At 43.7% G+C, this 17,649-nt stretch overlaps 2 protein-coding genes and 1 long non-coding RNA gene across 5 annotated transcripts in view; 1 reads left to right on the forward strand and 2 right to left on the reverse strand.

Annotated features, from left to right (window-relative positions):
* FNIP1 (folliculin interacting protein 1) overlaps positions 1-5,007 on the reverse strand; it is a 64,747-nt gene extending 59,740 nt beyond the window's left edge. For 2 of the 3 annotated variants that reach the window (XM_030459354.1, XM_030459355.1), the window contains exon 1: positions 4,812-4,998. In XM_030459354.1, the coding sequence (XP_030315214.1) occupies positions 4,812-4,900 (89 nt within the window). In that variant the 5' untranslated portion in view covers positions 4,901-4,998. Of the gene's footprint in view, positions 1-4,811 lie in introns of all 3 variants that reach the window. The other variant, XM_030459352.1, reaches the window with a different exon arrangement.
* A 182-nt stretch (positions 5,008-5,189) lies between these two features.
* On the forward strand, positions 5,190-7,693 carry LOC115599079. Its single transcript, XR_003988133.1, has 4 exons — positions 5,190-5,352; positions 6,315-6,376; positions 6,782-6,901; positions 7,635-7,693. It is a non-coding gene; the product is annotated as an uncharacterized LOC115599079 (long non-coding RNA).
* Positions 7,694-8,872: 1,179 nt separating this feature from the next.
* MEIKIN (meiotic kinetochore factor) lies at positions 8,873-17,649 on the reverse strand. The gene is made up of 12 exons (XM_030459418.1): positions 17,487-17,649; positions 16,999-17,086; positions 16,706-16,784; positions 15,949-16,009; positions 15,214-15,348; positions 14,680-14,799; positions 14,476-14,515; positions 13,174-13,235; positions 12,344-12,438; positions 11,861-12,016; positions 10,200-10,323; positions 8,873-9,062 (listed from the first exon to the last, which is right to left on the reverse strand). Exons 1-12 carry the CDS (start codon positions 17,647-17,649, stop codon positions 9,016-9,018), a joined length of 1,170 nt encoding a protein of 389 aa, XP_030315278.1. The 3' UTR covers positions 8,873-9,015.

Here is a 17,649-nt window from a genome sequence, read left to right on the forward strand (position 1 = left end):
AAACCTCAGAGCTGATGATCCTACAGCCCCCAGACAATGCTCTGAACAGCTGGTGAATACCTTAAACACAGAAAGCAACACAGTGTTTGGTGGTCACCTCTGCTCTGAGACAGGAGGAACACACACACCACAACCCTGCAACAATACCACATCACTTAGGTCACCGGTGTAGCCACCTTCAGAAATAATGGGAAAGCTTTCCAAGAAGTTCTGTGGGTAAAACTTTGACTGGAAAATCCATGTGAAGGCAAATTTCCTGTTTCTCCTTCACCCTGCTCCAGCCTCCACTGTAAAAAGTCCCAAGCTCCACAGCCTGAGATGCCTCCAAAGCCCTCTCAGTTCGTTTCAAGAAATTAGCTGCTGGTTGAAGAAGCAATTATTAGGAAACAAAAGCATATAGCATTTTTACTGTGCAAGAACAATAGCTCTGCAGAAGAGCTGGCTCACAAAGCATCTTTGTATCATGTTACCCATTTCCAGCTCTGGGTTTATTGCAATTCCCTTGATGAATCCAGCTGCCAAAAATTATGTGAAAGGAAACAAATCTCAGGATACCATTTAAAGTCAGTGCCACGGAGAACAGAAAATAGTCTGGGCTGATGGGGGGGATACTTGCCTAGACAGATCTCAGGAAATGCTACTTTGCAGCCAGCCTTAGGCCTTTCATATCCCAGGAACCTGGCAAACGACTCAAAGGAGCAGCAGATCCTACAGAAAGACCCCCAAGAAAGAAGGTTTCCAGGCTGACCAAAAATGGCCTTCTCCATAAATAAAGAAAAGAACATTTCGAGTTATTTTCTTCTTGTACTTTCCCACTTGGAAAACTGTGCTTGTCCTCTGAAATACCCAGATAAGCAAAGCAAAGCCCTGAAGGCAGAATGTGCCCAAAGATACTCCACACCGTTTGTGAGACTCGAAACTGGAAGGGGTTCTTTTCAAGCTTGAACAATTACCACCCAGCTGTACCTCTACAACAGGTGCTTTAACAAGAGCAAAGCAGCGTCTGCAAACATGGGTGGAATGCCCCTCGGGGTGAGATGGTTCTTTAGAGCTCCCTAGATTCAAAAAGAAACAGAGACACTGAAACTTCTAGAGCTGCAATGTAAAAAGAACTCCTGATTAATAACCTCTCTCTCCCCTGCTTTGGTGGGAAGGATGTCTAGAGACACAAGGGAAGTGCTTGAACTTCACAGAGAAGATGGAAAGAAACATTGAGTTTCCCTCCTCCACACAACCCCAAAATGTACCAGCCCCAGAATTCAGTATTAAGGGACCCCCCCTCCCACTGCAACAGGTTGTTAGTGCTCCAAACCCAGTTCCTATTTCACACCACACACTCCCCTGCAGTCCTTACAGCTGTATTTACCCTTGGCAACACTGCTCACAGATCTTAACAACAAAGACAGAAAGCTGGAAGAGTCTCAGTGATTTACTGAGCTTTGGGCTCGTTCTGCTGAGCCCATTTTGAAGAACAAAAAGCTGGCTGAGTTGCCAATGGTTCAGCAGCTCCCTCTTCTCCAGAGCACTGAAGCAGCCCCCCAGAAAACCAGAAAAGAAATTGTGGCTCAAAATCAGTACCTGGGGCAGTCAGCAATGTAAATGTGCAGGGGAATACTTTGAGCAGCCATCCAGTAATTTAGTGGCAATGTGTGGCTGCTGCTGCTGCTTAGTTTAAGGAAGTTTTTATAAGATTGTTTCCATTTTATTGGGGAAATTGATCAGAAAATTCTGGACAAGGGTTTATTGAACTGCTATTTAAAAGTGTATAAACATTTCAGGCATGTACAGCACAGGACTCATGTGAACAGCTCTGTGTATTTTTACAACAGGAATAGTTCCATTCTAAAATTATAGAAAACAACATCTCTGAAATCCCATATTCCTAATAACTCTAAGAGCCTGGGCTAAGCTCTCCTGTCACCAGCAGCCACCAGTGCCAGATGCTACAATATGCCCAGGAGTTCCTATTTATAGTGAAAGTTACCCCCAGGGAAAATCCACTCACGTGAGTATTATTTGCAGGAGGCAGCAGGTACTCTACACCTTGGAAATCAAGGGTTTGTCTCTTCCCCAGAAGACTTGCAGGTGTAGCTGTGCTTCTTGAAAACAGATTTTACCACTAGAATTTTAAATATTCTTGCTCATCACGTGAATGTTGTCAAGTTGCACTGAGAGATTTCAGTCTAAGGGCCAAGCCTGCCAACTACTTAAGAGCTAAAATACTAAATATGTAGTGGACCTACTGTGATTTCCCAAAAGCTTCTTCTGTAAAATAAACTGGTTATGTATTATATTGGTTTTAAAGAGGCAAACTCTCACATCAGCAAGCACTTTGCAGTTGTTAATTTGCTAGTCACATCACTAGAACTGTTATCTCTCCAGTGCCAGTAAAACCTAAAGGATGTTACCCAGTTTGGCTAGACCCTGGGTCTTAAAATTTCACACACCCACAGCACAGGAGGATTCTGGGCAGGTGAAAAAAAAAACAGACCAACAAAACCAAAACAAGCTAAGAAGCAACTAAATAAAATAAACCGTCCCTGGAAAGCGTTAATATTATTCTTGAAAAAGAGAAAGTTCAGATTCAGTAGAATTTATGTCACATCCTGGTAAATTTTCATAGTAAGCCTGAGAGAAATGCACAACATATTCATAGTCAAAGAAAGAATGAGCATCAGAATCATCCTTGAACCTTCTGCTATCCTGATCTCACTGCTAGAGCAGTTGGGCTTCTCTCTCCAAGTACATATTGTTCACAAAATATGCTAAGAGAATTTATTTCTTATGGCTGTTCTACTGAGTCTCCTCAGAAAGAGGATCAAACATTCAAGGTGAAGATAGGCAGAAATAAGAGCACTCAGAATATTTGGAAAGTGTTCTGGCTTTTAGAATAGAACCAGTTAATAAATACATCAATCCAGAAACACAACCTTGCCCCACTAGAACTGGTGAAGCTGCTGTTTTCAAGAGATTTTTAGACTGTTCTTGTTTCCAGTCTCTAAAGACTCAGATGTAATAAGTAATGGTCTGTATTTTTGTGTAGTATCCAGAAGTTTTACCAATAACTGGTAAGACCAAACAAAGTGAGGACTAAAGACTTAAACCCATGTGCAAAATGAGAGCAGACACCAGGCAGCATTTCTAGAGGGCATCTGCATCAGTCTTCAAAACATAATACTTTGCTCCCCAGAGCAAGGGCTGAGTCTCCCACCTCCCAGAGCCTTATTCAGAAGGTCCATCAGCCTCCTCCTGCTATTTCATACCCGTGGGTCCCCCAAAAACACTCTGCAAACGTTGTCAGTTCACCATCACAAAGTGAAATAGCACTAAAAAAAACTGAGGAGGGGAAGGAAGAGCACAGAGTGTGACCCCAGTGCCCCTTCCCCACCCAGGGGGGGCTGACCCCAGGACCAAGGCGATTTAGAAAATAAGATGACACAAAACATCATTAGGATGTTTTCTTTCTCATGAAGGGAAACCTTTATGAGAAAGGTTGCAGAAAACAGCAGAGAAGCATGTGAGAAGCTGTGAGCAGTGTTTTGAAAAGGTGAGTGCTTTAAAGCCTTGGATTTCAGGTAGTGTCCAGGAGTCTGTCCCGGCTCTCTAAGGACACAAACAACCCCATCAATCCTCTGTGAGCCCCGTGATCCTTAAATTGCTGCAGATAAACTATTAACCACCTCAGCTGCCTCACTGCAGGAACATCCCACCACATGACACCAAGCCCATCAGTCAAAGAGCTCTCTTTACCAAGCGACCCAAAGGGCTGATCATTTGTAGGCAATAAATTTACAGGCAGCAGATGGGAGGAGAGCTTCACCACCACCACCACACGGTTACAAGTGTTTCAAGGAGCGCGCAACTCCTGCGAATGAAGCGCTTTGGATCCGCATCCCAGTCACAACCTCCTCGCTCCAAAATGATTTCGCAGGGCATCTCCCCACACCACCGGGACTGGGACCACAGACAGCCCTTCCCAACACCATCACTACAACCACAAACAAACTACCTGTTCCCAAGCGAGCTCAACACCCGAGGAGGCCCCGGGTGCCTCCTAGGCCCCGGCGCAGAACCTCTGAGGGAAACCGCACCATGACCCGACCCAAAGCCACCACCACAGCCCCGCCGAGAAGTGCTTCCCCCCGCCTCCTGCTCGGCACCCCTCGGTGGATCCAGCTCTGCTGCGGTTTCGAGCGTGACAAATTTCGCGAGAAAACCCAACACCTCTCTGGGCGACAACCAAAACTTCACGTTTTCTTCTCTTTTTTTTTTTTTTCTCCACGTTTCTCCTCGGAGATCCTCGGCCGCCTTGCCCGCCTCAAGCGGCAATGGAGCCTTCCCCCCCTCACCCCCCACCTCCTCCTCCTCAGCATCCCCACAGAGGGGGCCCGGGGCCCCTCAGCCGCTCCGAAGGGGGGAGAAGGAGCCGCCGCCGATCGCCACCCAGAGAAGCCGACAAGAAGGCGGCGGAGGGGCTGTGAGGGGCCCGCCCTGAGGGGAAGCAGCCACGACCCGGCCCTGGGGAGAAGCAGCCGTGAGGGGAGGCAGCGCGGCGGCCCCAACGTGGCGGCCCCGGGGAGTAGGGGGGGGGGGGGAACTCTTGCCCAGCGCCCGCCTTGAGGGGCCCGGGCCGGGGCACCTCAGAGACCGCGGGGCTCGGGAGGGACCCCGGCGTCTGAGGAGGAAGGAGGCTGAGGAGGAAGGAGGCTGCGCACCCCCCCCCCAGCCTTCTCGGCCGGGGCAGAGCGGGTTGCAGGGAACTCGGCGGCGAAGTTTGGGTGAGGGGAGGAGAGCGGCCCCGTGGCGCTTACCTGAAGACACAATCGTCCCTGGCGTCCCTGGCCGGAGAGATGAGCCCGTGCTTTTTGTTGAAGAGCTTCTGGAAGAGGGTGGGCGGCATCTTGGGACGACGACGACGCTGCCGCCGTCGCCGCTGAGGCGTTGGGCTCCGCGCAGCCCCGTCCCTTGGCCGCGGTTAGTTCTGCCCGCCCGACTCCATTCGGTGTCACAGTCATATGACAGACATTAGTCACCCGCCGCTGCCAGCGGGGCGGAGCGAGGGGCGGGATATGCGGGATGAGGGGCGGGATATGCGGGGCGGGACGTGGGATGAGGGGCGGGAGGGACCCGGGGCCGCCTCCGAGCAGGCTGAGGGGAGCAGCAGCCGCGGGGTCTCGGCAATCGCCCCCCACAAGCCCGGGGGTGTGAGGGGGGGACCCGCCTCTTCCTCACGGCTCTCTGAGGGGACCCGGGTAGGGGAAGGGGCGAGGCGTTTCCCCCCGGGGCTGTGATGAAGCCCCCCCGGTTTGTTTGCTTTCTCGGAGGGAAGGTGAAGGCAGAAGCAACAGAAAGGTAAAAAGAGGCCAAGGTCTGGGTATTAAACCCGAGATCTGGGCATCAAACCCAAAACCTGCCCCTCAAACCCAAAATCTACCCCTCAAACCCAAAACCTGCCCCTCAACCCCCTTCTTGTTGCTTCATGCTGCACCCTTCACGGTTTTTTTTTTCACTCCTTTCCCCTTTTTTTCCCTCCCCTGCTCCTGCAGGGATTCTCTCACAGCAGCAATAGAACCAATACTGGAATCTACTACAATTTAGAACCCTTAGGGTTAAAATCTATGAGGTGGGAAAGTGTTTCTGGATGCAAAGGAAGCCAGCAGTGCAAAAAAAAAAAAAAACCCCAAAACACATCCATCTGCAAAATACTATTTGGGACCTCTAGCAGAAGAGGCCAAAACAAATATATAATAATAAAAAAAATTAAAAAAAATAAAAATAAAAAAAAATAAAAAAAAAAAAAAAAAAAAAAAAAAAAAAAAGAGAAAAAAAAGAGAAAAAAAAGAGAAAAAAAAGAGAAAAAAAGAGAAAAAAAAGAGAAAAAAAAGAGAAAAAAAAGAGAAAAAAAGAGAAAAAAAAGAGAAAAAAAGTGAGAGATATTATAAAATCAAAAGAATCTGTGCATTTTTGCAGAACTCTTTATTAGTAGATATTTCCATGAAATGGAAACACTGGTTACAGTTAACAGTCTGTCTCTCTGTTCAGATACAACACTAAAGTTTAACTAAGAACTGACAGAACTGACTCATCTGCTCTCCCTAGAAAATAGAATTAAACTAAAACAGTGTATGATGCAAGATTAAATCAAACAGATTATTTTTTAAAGGTGTAATTCAGTGCATGTGTAACGTATCCATATAGAGATTCCTCACAATAGGCCATCTGTAGGAACTTAACTTTTTCATCTCCTAGAAAATAAACCTAACAGAAAATAGGAATGTTCTGATGCATCTTCTCCTCTTTGTTCTGTCTGCAAGGTACACGTGCCTGCCACAGACTGAGGTGCCTGATCTTTATGTGAAAACCTCCTAACTTCATGGTGAGCATGTAAATAGAGTCTCAAATGTATAAAGCCCACAGCAAACACAAGGAAATAACATTTTGGCCAGGATATACAACTCAGTTCTCAGCAGTTTCACAATTTCCAGTGCTGTGGATTTAGCTAATCTCAAGTGCATTCAAGCTGACAGAGTCCCTTTGAAAGTAAGTGTTAACTTGCTCCAAAACTCCAAAATTAAAAAGTGATTCAGAGCAGCTTGATTGACATACCTTAATCAAGGGAGCAGAGGAGGGAGAACGAGAGAAAAAGGGATAAATAAAAGTTTAATCCCCCATTTTCCTATAAAAAGCTCCCTGTAGGCAATTTTACCTATCCAAAAAAATGTAATTTCAACTCAATTCAGTACAAGTTGCCTTGGACCTCAAACTGCTCTTTTCTGTTTAGAGATTAAGCCAAACCAGAAACACCTGCATGTACTGTCTACTACTCCAACAGCAAGTGCAAGAAGCAAACATTTTCCATCATCTCCAAGCTCTTTAAGTGTGTGTGAGAAGCACACTTCAGGTAAGAAAAATAACCCAGCAGTGTTAATGAAAACCCTCCTGGAGATGTATGTACAAGACATTTAATAACAGGAGTCTGCAATGCACAACCCCCCAGTGATTAAAGTGTTACTGAGGTTCTTCCATGGGAACTGTGAGCAGTTCTGTCCCAGCCATGAAGACTTCATCATGTCAGGGATGTGACACTGAACAGATTCTTCTTCTGAATCCCTGCACAAATAAGCTTTCCTCTACAACCCATTAACTGCCTGTGACCCATAACCTTTAGCCACTAATAAGGAAGAGGCAGTTTCCACTCTGAATGTAATTTCATGTGGTCATTCTGCAGCTTAAAACCAAAACATGGGGAAAATGCCTTCCCTTTGAGAAAAGCAGAACAAGAGGAGATTGTTGCAGCCTCAAAACGAGGAATATTTCCTTCCCTGGGGCAGAGAGCTGGTCTGGTAATTAATTATGCTTTCTCCAAGAGTCAAACAAAAGATGAAAATAGGAAGCAGGGCTTTCCTAACTGAAGGGAAGGACAAGAGAGAGTGTGGTTCATATTTCTGTCCTCCTATGTAGCTTCATCACCTCAAGAGAAAGAGCACCTGGCAATTTTCAGGCTGCTACAACCAACTCCACAGTTACTCACCAGATTTTCTCCTCTTCTGCTCTCCAGTTAGTTTGTCAGTATTGATCTGCTTCTTGTACAGAAATTGCAAAATGGTTTGAGGAAAACACATGCTTTTTCCTAGGACTCCTAGAACACCCAGACACCTTTCTGACTGAACAACCATCATAATCACAACTTACTAGGTAAGGAACTTTCAATTTTGGCTTAAAACCACATCAAGGAGCTCACCTCTGTCTCCTAGGGACTCTAGATTCTTGTATTTGCAAGAACAAGGATATTGATAATTAGAAGCACAGCCAAGAGGACTCCAAGAAGTTGTCAGGAAAAATCACTTTACTGAAATTTAAAGGAAAAAATAACTTGGTGACATTCTTTTTAACCTGGAGCCATACAGTATGTTTATACATAGATATATGCTAGACTAATCAAGCATTTATTTACACTTTCTTCTACCCTAGAGCAATGTGAGAAGGTTCAGGGGCTCAACTTTCAGCAGCATTTTCAAAAGTAGTCAAACTAATTAAAGTTGTGGAATTTATACATCTCCTGAATGTGCTCTTTTTTGGAAATACAGAGCATGAATATTCTGCCTGATAATACTGACAAACTCAGACTTGAAGAGGTCTGGAAAGCCATACTATCATTTTAAACCCCTGCAAAATTTCCTTTATGTTTACAAGTGTGAGTAAGGGGTGTTGTAGTTAGAACAAACCACTTTATCCCACAGTGAATGCAAGTGGAGAAGAACTGTGCTCTTGTCAAGCTGAAAAACAACACTTAAGGATTAATAACCACAAACCAAACTGGAAGCACTGGGAATCTAAGATACATGCCCCATAGTGTGAGCAGTAACCTGAAAATCCAGAATGCCAATATCCAGCTCTTGGGACACTTCTGCTATTAAAGGGTTTTTTTTTCCACCCTTCTATCCATGTGAGGCACAGAGTTCCTCTGCACAAGCCTGAAGCCAGTAGGAGAAACAGGGACTGAGACAGATGACACTAAAATGAGTGAAATACAGCAGAACCTCCACAGTTTCACAAACCCAAGGGGTCAGGTAGTTTAATGGCAGCATGCTACTGACTTCTGAGAGCACAGGAATGCTTCACAGACCCATTTTCTGGACGTGCAGACACCTTTTTAAGCAGTGTTAGCACTTCTTAACCCAAGTAAATCCAGAAACCTCAGCACAACAAGAGCAGAAAATAATTCCATCAACTCAATATGGTCAGCTGTTCTTGAGTCAGACTTTCTGAACATCTCTATGAACTGAAGAATCATCTTTATGAGGCCTCAACAGAACAATGGCAGGTAAGATCCAGTTGCTTGTACAAAATAATTTAATATGAAGTACTTGAGTAAATATTCACAAGCTTAATGAAAAATATTTTACTAATTTTCAAACAATGTATCTGCCAAAAAAATACAACCATCAGTGACTGGACAGTGGTTCTGTCTCATCTCCCTGCCACAGCAGCAAGACTTATTCCTTCTCTTGACTCTCACTTGTGTTTACAGCAGATGCAGCTTTTGCTTCTCGTAATAACATCTGGGGAAAAAATGGGAAGTTAAATACTATCAGTAAAGTGGCACATTCTCACGTGTAAGAGAAAGCTCTTTGAGCTGACAAGCTGTTCAGATGCTCAGATTTCTATGCTGTATTTTTTTTTTTTTAGGAATCTGAATTGCTTGTAAGCACAAGTGCTGAGTGTATGTACACTCCAAACAGAAAAGAGCATCATCAGAAAGACTCCTTGAGCAGAGGTGAAGACATCCAGTATAAAAAACCCCACTAGGCTCCTCTAGAAAAGCAGAAACAACCCCAAACTTTTGTTCTGACAAGACCACTTGCTGATTTCTGAGATCCACCTGCCTCCCAAGTAGAACCTATGTTCTTTATCACCACAGCTCTCTTGGGCACAGGACTTCACATCCTCATCACCCTTGTTCTTTGATCTGTACAGAAGCATCAGGTGATTGTTATCAACACACACTTAAAAGGACTTCCCAGCATTCCAGGTGCTCTATGGACTCAACCAGTAATAAAATAAAATATCCAGACCTAGGAGACTGCAGTTCCACTGAAAAATCTGTGTATATCCAGTATTTTTGAAAGCTTTTGTGTTTAACTTTGTGCTCCATTAGTACAGCAGAAATTGCCAAGAGAACTTGCAGACGTTTCCTGTACAGTACTATTTTAAACTCAGGAAGATACATGCCATCCAGTGGCACCCTGAGGAACTTCAAGAGAGATGGGAAAGGGAGGGGAATTTCCCTCTGTGGAAGTGGTGAGAGTTTTGTACACATTTCTCATTTCTGGGTGCCAAAAATCGAGGAAATGAAGCAAGCAGCTTCCCCTGTGCTAAGGGTCTCAGGCAAAAAGAACAGAAACCTTGAGAGAGAAACTGAATCTTCAAAGAAAAACACACCCTGTTACTTGGAACTACTTTCAAGGAGGAAAAAAAAAAAACCAGAGGCTGAAGAGCTGAGCAAGAGACAAATCACCCCTATGGCTGGAAGCTGCAGTCAGCCCTATTCCCCCCTGAAATAAGGCACAGGAAAATAATTTACTGAACAAGCTGGAAACTTTCCTAGGGAGTCTCAATAGCAGCAGTGAAGCTCCAAGTTGTGTTCAGGAGCAGTGTGAAGAGGTGCAGTATTCCCAGAGTTACCCACATTCCTTTACCTTCAGGCACTCCTGCAGGGAAGGGGAAACTCCTTCTCTTCACTGGATTTTGGCGAGGCCTGGAAGTCCTCCTGCCTGGAGAGGTCCTGACAATGGAACAGATCTCTCTTCTCCTGTACAGAGGCTGGAAAGATTAATGAAGTTTCACTCAAGTATTTCCACTGAATATTCTTCTAGCTTTCTACCAAGCAAATCTGATTTCAAGGGATGTCAGTAGAAAACATTTAAGGCTACTTGTCTACACTTAATCTGCTATCCAAAAGGGTGATGGAAAACTTCTTTCTTCAGTTGTTTGTAACAGTGTAAGGCTTATCTATATATTACATTACTATTACTAATGTAATATACATTACATTACTAGTATGCCAAAACCTGATTAAAAAGACTTTTAAAATTAGAACCTGAAAAATATCATTTCTGAACTTCTGAGAAGTAATTTCTTTCTCTGTGTTCAGAGATGCAGGAACAATTTCTTCTGAATTTCCATGTGGAGCTGTGGTGTTCAGGAACAGGTCTTCCCCAGGTGAGGCTTTGCACACTGGTGACAAGCTCCATCAAACCACAAAACATGCAGCAGTAACTGCCCAAATAAACAACAGACAACAATTCCAATTGGCCAACACTTGCTGGCTCATGCAAAAGGTGTTCTCTGGTTCAAAATTTATAATTTAGGACTCCAATAATTTCTGTCTTCAGCCTCCAACAATCCTGATCTTTTCTATTTATTAACCCAGCACCCACAAACTCAAAATAAGCCTGCAACAATAAATATTTTGAGTTCTACAACACCAGGAAAGCCCAGTGCACTTTCCAAATAACCTGGTGCAAAATTAAGCAGGTTTTCAATTTTAAGTTTTGCTTTTTATAAAAAATTGTTCAGTTTGCTGATTCAGTTGGGTGCTGTGGCAAGAAAGGTGACAGAGATGTCACCTCTGTTCCTGCAGAGAGAAGTGGTACTATGACATTACCTTTCCTGACAAGGAATTCAGACTGCCCTTTAAATATCAAGTGTGTTTGTACCAAAGTGGTAATGCAAGCAAGGTTATTAGGTGCTGGTTTTATACCAGAAGATGTTGTAAAATTACAAACCAGATACCTAGGGGTTTTGTTACAGTTTCCTAGCTGTCCACCTGATTGAATTTAAAATGTGATTTGTTAAGCAATTTGTATTGCAGCATAAATACAGCAAGAAGTGAACTGTGCCAGAATTTGTTTGGTTTTTAAAAAGGATCAGGACAGACACTCACATCTAGCTCTGCAGGCTGAGCATAACCCAAATTTCTTCCAGCTTTATTTTCCTCCATGATCAGCATGGCAGAACTTGTTGGCTGAACAAAAGCAGAATTCAGTGTCCATTTCCAATTCTTTGCTGTTTCTTGTTAGTCTTACAGTATTCCCCTAGCACACAATACTATAGGCAATAATTCTATTTACAATTACTGATAGTTCTTAGGGTTTAACAACTGAATTCCTGTCACTCACCCTTTTTCAGTCTTATGCTTTCCAAAATTAAAGAACCAGTTTATTACACTGCACATTTCAGGTCCCCCTTTCCAACTAGGGGATAAAACACATCCCACCACTTCTCATATTTACTCCTATCTTCTGGCAGGTTGCAAAACTCTCATTTTAACCACATTTAGCCCAGGGGGAATACTCACCACAGCATCTGTCCTTCTGAATGGCAGCACCTCTGCTGTCAACTTGGCTGGTTTGGCTGAAGTGTTTCCTGGGCCATCAGACTGAAGGAATGAAGAAGGATCTTCTTCTGAAGGATTACATCTTTTTTCTTTTCCCTTAGTAACTTGATTGTCAGGCTGAAGGGTGAAACAGTTCCATTCTAGGTTATTAAATGCCTCTCTACACATGGGAAGCATCAATAACAGTCCCACTGTCACACCTGAGCTCTGCCCAGCTCATTGGGTACCCTTGGCAGAGTCAGTCTGAAAAACAAGGAGCTTACAAGGGGCACCCAGGACTCCTGCTGCTCTCCAGAGGTAGAGGCAAGCTACACCTTCACTCTGCCCTTATCTACAGGTACCCCCTGCAAGGGAACCACCACACTTCTAGGTGGAGCTTTCCACCTGTACAAAGGAGCAAGTCACCTGTGTTACAACCTGACTGGTTTATTAAGGATCTTTCACCTTTCTCTCCGGTCCTAAGGGTGAAGAACAGCTCATACCAGTTTTTAGGGCTGGACTTCTCTCTCTTGCAGCTGTAATTTTACAGACTTTTTTCCCTGTGATAAATTTCCAACAAATTAATTAGCTTTGAGACAAAAGACCACAGCTCCTCTCCAACCCACGCCTGACAGCATGATTTTTTTGGTCAAAGCCACCCATGTAAACACCCTTCCTCCCTTCCATGTAATCCTCATCTCCCTCTCCCTTTCCTGGAGGAAACAAGGGTGCTTATTAATCTTCTCCTCACCTCCCTATTTACTGCCAGACACACATCATGTGGGAGCAGAGGAATTGTATAATCACAGCAGCCTTTGCTAGTGGCAACTTCTGCTGCTATTACAGGCCAAATTAAGCAGGGGAAAATTATGTGGTACCTGGGCCACAGCCAGGATTTCATCAGTCACAGCTCAGAACTGTAGTTACAACAGGGACTCCCAGTAGCATTGGGAAGCTGATACAAACTGAGTCCCAAGTAAGGGGACAAGACATAAACAGTTCTGTTCCTGGGTAAGTTTAGAGAAATAGTCATTTTTACTGAGCAGCACAGCTGACTGAACAAAAATGGAGGGTTTGGTGTTTGGTTTTGTTGTTGTTGTTGTTCTTCCAACACATTAATTAGAACTATTACTTACAAGGAAAATTTTTAGTTCACATTTTCCCTTCTAGCCACAATTAACCTGTGTCAGAAGGTTGGTGACCCAACAGAAGCCCAGTCCTGATACTCTGCCATCATTTGAGTAGAATATTCTGTTGCCTCACAACCAGTACAACTGCTTCAGGTCATGTTTTACCTGCCAGAGTAACTGAAACACTTAATGCTGAGGATCTGTCTTTGCAATCTGCTGGCCTCTTTCTAGGAGGAGAAGAAGAAAAGAATGAACAGCTATTCTGAGTGGATGTTCATGTTCAAAAAAGAATCCAAAACCAAAGCAATGTGTAAGGAAATCATTGCAAAATACAGACTGAAAAAGGATAAAGAGGATTTCTAAAAATACTACTACTGAATTACTTTATCACACTTTACAGCTACTTCACAGTTTAATCATCAAGTCACACAGCTTAATCTGAAGATACTTGCAGTTTAAGACCCACAGAAGACAATTATTAATGTACTCAACTAAATTACTAAGTTAATGAGAAAATTCCCCCTGAACTGCATTGAGATCTGCAACACTGCAAGACTGGCATGAAGGAGTTCTGGATGGAAAGGTCTGCATCTAAGCCTGCAAACAGCAGCAGAAGGGTTAAAAGGAAGGCTACTGCTCCTAGAAAACCCCTCCTGTTCTTCAGATTTTTATGTCAGGACCTGAAGGTGGCACTGTGGCAAGGCCAAGTACAGAAGATGCAAGAAAAACACTGCATTGTGATAAAACCACAGCACAGACTTGTCAACAGAAGACCTGGCACCTTGACAATAGGAGGGTGGCAAGGAAGCTGCAGCAGATCAGACACACCACTCCACTTGCTGGTGAACATGTACTCCAACTTAAAAAATAAAACAACAGGCAAAAACCTAGCTCAAGATTTAAAAAGGCTGAAGTCAGCAAGATTATGAAGCAAAGGAGTGCTCTGTAATAGCAAGTGACTTTAAAAAACAAACAAACAAACCAAAAAACACAACAAAAACCCCAAACTAACCATAAAAGATGTGTCCAGAACCTAGTTTTGTCCTGGACCAGAACAGAACACCAAGGGACCTGACTGTAGGTTCTCCTCATACTCCAGACTGCACAGGAATCTCCATCCTGGCCAGACCACCTGGGCACACACATCTTATTCCTGAAATCTGTCAGGAAGTGCAACTGGATAAAAGCAATTTATTTAGGGATTCTGTCACTAAATGCCCTCTATCCCTTTCCATGAGATCCTTCACTGAATTTTCTTATATTGATGTATCAACAGCTGGAAGACCAAAAAGTCTGGAAGGCAAACTCTTACCTGACTTAATTCACCAATTTCAAAGTTAGTGAGGACACAGGGAGCTGAAACTCCCCAGAATTGTTTGCAGAACCCAGAGGCTTACTCACACTGGCCTTTCTTTTAAATATCATTTCAAAGAGAAAATAACTGAACACTTAAGTGCAGCAAATTACCTCCCAGTGAGCTGGTCTTGAAAACCATCCCGAACAGGTTCTAAAAAACAAAACAATTAAACTTTAGAAGAAAGAGCTAAGCAGACAGGCAGATGTTCCCTATTATGCAGGCATGCTTTAAATTAAATTATCATTACATATTTTACAGAGGTTCCTTGCACTGAATTTGTTTATATATTCCTAAATATCACAGAAAAGAATTACCTAATATTGCTGAAAGATTTGAGAGGGGTGATATCTTATCTATGGCCACTGCTTTGCTGGAGTCTAGGAGAGTAGAGTTCTTGTATTTTCTGGTGTCCTCAGAGCAAAAACCAGGGCATTCTGGACATAAAAGACAAAAATGCAGGATTCTGTGCTGAAATTCATTAGGTTATGAAATTGGTGACCAAGCTGAGAGCAATCACATTTGCAAAGCAGGAAGTTTAAAGCCAAGTGAAAGCACTGGCTTGGCTCAGAAAGCCACAGAGAAGTTTAGGAGGAATTTTACTCAAAGAAGATTTGTTGGTGGTGCCAAATAAACATCTTGTGCCCACAGCAAATACTTGAAATTGATGGAAGGTTTCAAATTGATTGAGCAAACACACAGACCCCAAGCTAAGCACAAGTGGGCTCAGAAAAATATCTGAGCTGGTGAGGCACACCAAGAGGAGCCACTGCTCTTCCTACTGCAGATCCTCCTCCCACATTTTCTACATCAAATGAAGCTCAAAACAAACAAGAAAAGGGGAGTCTCACCTGAATCCTCAACTCTGAATGTTTCAGGAGAGGAGCAACTGTCACTGTCACCCAGGATATAATCTGCAGTTGAATCTCCATCCAAACACTCCAGGAGAAAGGTGGAAACACCTGTGGGCAGAGTCATCCCTGTACCTGAAAAAGAGGAACAACAAAGAAGTACTACCTTGTACAAACCATCAGGATTTCCTTATTTGAGTTTCACTCCTGTGATGAGCTAAATATTTTCAAGTCAGCACCTTACACCAGTTCATAACAGAATCACACAAAACCCAAGGGGCATCCCGAGGCCAAATTTACACTATAAAAACTGACACAAATTCACAATACTTCTGCTAGCAGAAGTATTTGAAAAATTCAGCCTTTGATAAGGTCATGCTGAGGCAGGTTTGTCTGCAGAAGGACCAAGGATTTTGACACAAGGTTTTTAAAATGCAGGCTGGAGCAGACTGAAGGACTCATGGACACAACTTTTTCTGTCCATGAGGAAAGGAAGATGCTGTGCTTCTCAGGAGGCCTCAGGTCCTGCTCCTGCATCCCACCCCTGGGAACCACTCACAGAAATGCAGCCAGGGGTCTCAAAACCTTGACTTCCTAATAATGGAGTCAGAACCATTGCAAGAACAGCACACCAGAACCTTTTAGAGCAATGTATTTGTACAATTAAATTCATGTTTAGTTTTAGAGAGACTCGAACATCTTTCCAGCAACAGAATGTATGGCCATTATACTCACTTGAAGTCATTTCAGCATTTTCCAAGTTTTCTTTACTTTCAGGGTTGATTATCAGGGAATCCTAAAATCAAACAATCAACACAAACAACTTGAGAAAACTGGATTGAGACAAAAAAATACAATCAAACATATTCTTACTTTAGTAGATTTTCAAAAACTTACTGGCTGGAACTTTATCACTTAAACTCAATATTCACAGTGCAATTTGCAGTGTTTTCATGGTTGGGGTGGGTTTTTTTGGTTTGGTTTTTTCCACACTTCATTAAAAAAAATCTACAATCTGACTTCTAGCTTTAAAACTCATAATAAACACCCAATCCTAAAATCTTTGCTGGATGAGGCTCTGAGTGACAGCAGACTGACTTCTACTGAGGTTATCCATAAGACAGCAGTGGAATAATGACTTCCTCTGTCTTTTCATTTTTTATTATGTTTAATATAATATTTAATTTTCATTTTAAACTTACTTTATTTTAGGAGTGAGAAATTTTCCAGAATCACACTCTAGGGAGATCCCTCCCACAGAACACAACTGCTACTCCCTTTCCTCATGAAGGACAATCACTATTGATGTTTTCTCATACCATCAACACCTTCAACAACTTTTGTTCCAGACAAAGACACAGAAAGCTGTCACCAAACTACAGCCTGAAAAAGGTATGGGTGCACACACAATGTGGGAAATTCTACTTGATTAGAAGAACTTAACATTTATTTGATTTACCCTCCATGGGTTACAAGCAGGCAGCATTCTCACCTTGGGCAGTAAAGAGCATTCTTCTGTTTTCTCTTCAGTTTTTTCCAAGATTGTTGCTTCTTTAACATTTACTTGATTGCTGCAGTTGAAGAACAGAGCAAAACTCAATACACAGAGGCAGCACAACAACTAGAAATTTCTTTATGAAATACTACAATAAATAAGTAGTCTGACACACACCAGTTTACTGAGAATTCAGACTGGGGATCTCCGAGACACCCATGGAGATAAAAAAAAATATCAATCACTTAGTTAGTGTTAGTAAAGGTGTATTTGAGTGAGTTCTAACAAACCTTGGGTCAGATTCAGGGCTCACACCCCCGACTTCAACATTTTCTGTAATTTTCTTTAGGGTTTTCCCTCGGGATTTGCCCTTCAGGCCTAGGGAAGAACAAGTACTTGTTTCAGTGATTTTAGTTTAATCCTTAGAATCCTCATCACCACGTCCGACAGGGCACACTTTCAGCTCTTCCCCCTCTCCCACACCCCTACCAATTCCCCACACCACTATCCCCAACACCCTAAAGCCTGAATCCACTTCTTTTGCCCCCAAAGCTTGTATTTTAGGTGACAGGGGTGACACAATGGCCATAGAACTCTCACAACATTTCCCAGACCCTTATCGTTATAAAAAACCCTTCCCCTGGATGGTTGACTTCACCCAAACCGCTCCACACCCCTCCCGGCAACACCCGCACAGCAACACCCGCACACCCTCCACCCCCCGCGCTCTCTCCCGGCCCAATTCGGTTCGGTTCGGTACCAGAACCCCAACGCTTACAGCCGGGCTGGGGGCGGCTGAGCCCCCCGAACAGCCGCTTTCGGCAGGTCTGGGTCCCCCCGGTTCTGCTGGCCGGAGCGGCCGCCTCGGGCAGCGGGGACGCGCGGTGCCTCTTCCGCGGGGCTCCAGCGCCCCAAACCCGCTGCCCGCGGCTCCGCTCCAT

Source organism: Calypte anna, chromosome 13, assembly GCF_003957555.1.
Source record: "Calypte anna isolate BGI_N300 chromosome 13, bCalAnn1_v1.p, whole genome shotgun sequence".
In the NCBI taxonomy this organism is placed as follows: Eukaryota; Metazoa; Chordata; class Aves; order Apodiformes; family Trochilidae; genus Calypte; species Calypte anna.

Coding starts and splice junctions, on each gene's coding strand:
- MEIKIN (XM_030459418.1), bottom strand. CDS start 17,649: ATGGAGCGGAGCCGCGGGCAGCGGGTTTGGGGCGCTGGAGCCCCGCGG. Junction 14,800..15,213: donor ATTCAGAGTTGAGGATTCAG/GTGAGACTCCCC, acceptor TTTTATGTCCAG/AATGCCCTGGTTTTTGCTCT. Junction 14,516..14,679: donor AAATCTTTCAGCAATATTAG/GTAATTCTTTTC, acceptor TTTGTTTTTTAG/AACCTGTTCGGGATGGTTTT.